This window comes from Propithecus coquereli, unplaced genomic scaffold (genome assembly GCF_000956105.1).
Source record: "Propithecus coquereli isolate 6110/MARCELLA unplaced genomic scaffold, Pcoq_1.0 Scaffold246, whole genome shotgun sequence".
Lineage (NCBI taxonomy): Eukaryota > Metazoa > Chordata > Mammalia > Primates > Indriidae > Propithecus > Propithecus coquereli.
The window spans coordinates 2,093,095-2,094,616 of NW_012148019.1; the positions used below are offsets into that span (position 1 = coordinate 2,093,095).

At 35.5% G+C, this 1,522-nt stretch overlaps 1 protein-coding gene across 1 annotated transcript in view; it reads left to right on the forward strand.

Moving 5' to 3' along the window:
- Positions 1-1,522, forward strand: part of SOAT1 (sterol O-acyltransferase 1) — a 69,076-nt gene that overhangs the window by 65,153 nt on the left and 2,401 nt on the right. The window contains exons 11-12 of the mRNA XM_012646527.1: positions 123-258; positions 864-1,009. Of these exons, the coding sequence (XP_012501981.1) occupies positions 123-258; positions 864-1,009 (282 nt within the window). The remainder of the gene's footprint in view (positions 1-122; positions 259-863; positions 1,010-1,522) is intronic.

A 1,522-nucleotide genomic window follows, 5' to 3' on the forward strand; every position in this document is an offset into this window, starting at 1 on the left:
CTTGTAAAATCAAGCATAAATATATTAAACTAGGTGCCTTTAGCCTGTCATAATTGTAAATCTGGTAAAGCTCATGCTTACTTTAAAATTTTTTTAAATTACTTTTTAATGTTTTCCTTTAGTTATTCTCTAAGAGGTTCAAGTCTGCTGCCATGCTGGCCGTCTTCGCTGTGTCTGCTATCGTGCACGAGTACGCCTTGGCTGTTTGCTTGAGCTTTTTCTATCCCGTGCTCTTCGTGCTCTTCATGTTCTTTGGAAGTAAGTATCTTGGCATGCTGTGAGTTATGGGGATTATGCTAAAAGAGAAAATCAGACAGAAAAGAAATCATAAAATCAATGTAGAAAACCTAGATAGTAGTAATACCATTTCAAGGTAGTGTTTATCGGATGGTTAGAATATTGACTTTGAGTAATTATACACAGCTGTCTCAAGATGCTTACACTTCGAATTAAGGAAATGAACTAGGTAACCTTGTAAAGACCATTAATAACACTGATTTGGTAGGTCATGAAGACTATATAAACAGCTTCCCTGTTCATAAATACTGTCAGTATACACCCCTTGGAAAACTGACCATTTTTTGGTCCGTTTGTGGAGAGGGACAAGTTAGAATATGAATAATTTCATGAAATATATTCAGCTGTCATGAATACTGTTGATTTCCTATTAATTACCGATTAATACATTACCACAATGAAACTTCATTTTTATTTATACAACTAGTGATCAGAATAAAATATATATATAAACAGTTGTTGCTCACTGTGATTATTAAATGATGACAGCAGATTATCTGAGGGCCCGTATCTCCTGATAGATTGTTTTGATAACTGTATTTTTTTTGTTGTCTTCCTAACTCTAGTGGCTTTCAACTTCATTGTAAATGATAGTCGGAAAAGGCCGATTTGGAATGTTCTGATGTGGACATCTCTTTTCTTGGGTATTGGAGTTTTGCTGTGCTTTTATTCTCAAGAGTGGTATGCACGTCAGCGCTGTCCTCTGAAAAATGTGAGTTACCAATCTGATTGGCATGCAAAAGTGACCTGTTTTGTCCCCTGATGGTGAGAGGTGGTGGGCAATGTTAAGGAGGAGAATAATGGTGGAGATTGTGATGAATTAGTGTCACTAAAGTGAGGGGAATATGGAGTAAAAGCATTAGTTTATCTGCTTTTACTGTACTGTCCTTGAAATTCTTTCTTTGGGTTTCTTCACATTTAACTCTCCTAGTTCTTGGCTTTCTTTTTTCTTTTACTGCTTTTTCTTTAGTCCCTTCTAATTTTCTGTCTCCTGAAAATGAGTATTCTCCAAGGTATTGCCAGTGGCATGTGTGTCCCTGTCACTACCACCTAAACATAGGTATTTTTTTACCTCTTTCTTCCCAAAGTAATAAACTCTTGTAAAAATGTCGGACAACACTGATATGCCTAGGATTCCATTATCCTTGATTCCTATTTTTTTGTTTTTTTTTTCTTTTTCGTAGTTATGGTCAGGTTTCATTTATTCTTAGGGCTTTATTTTTTA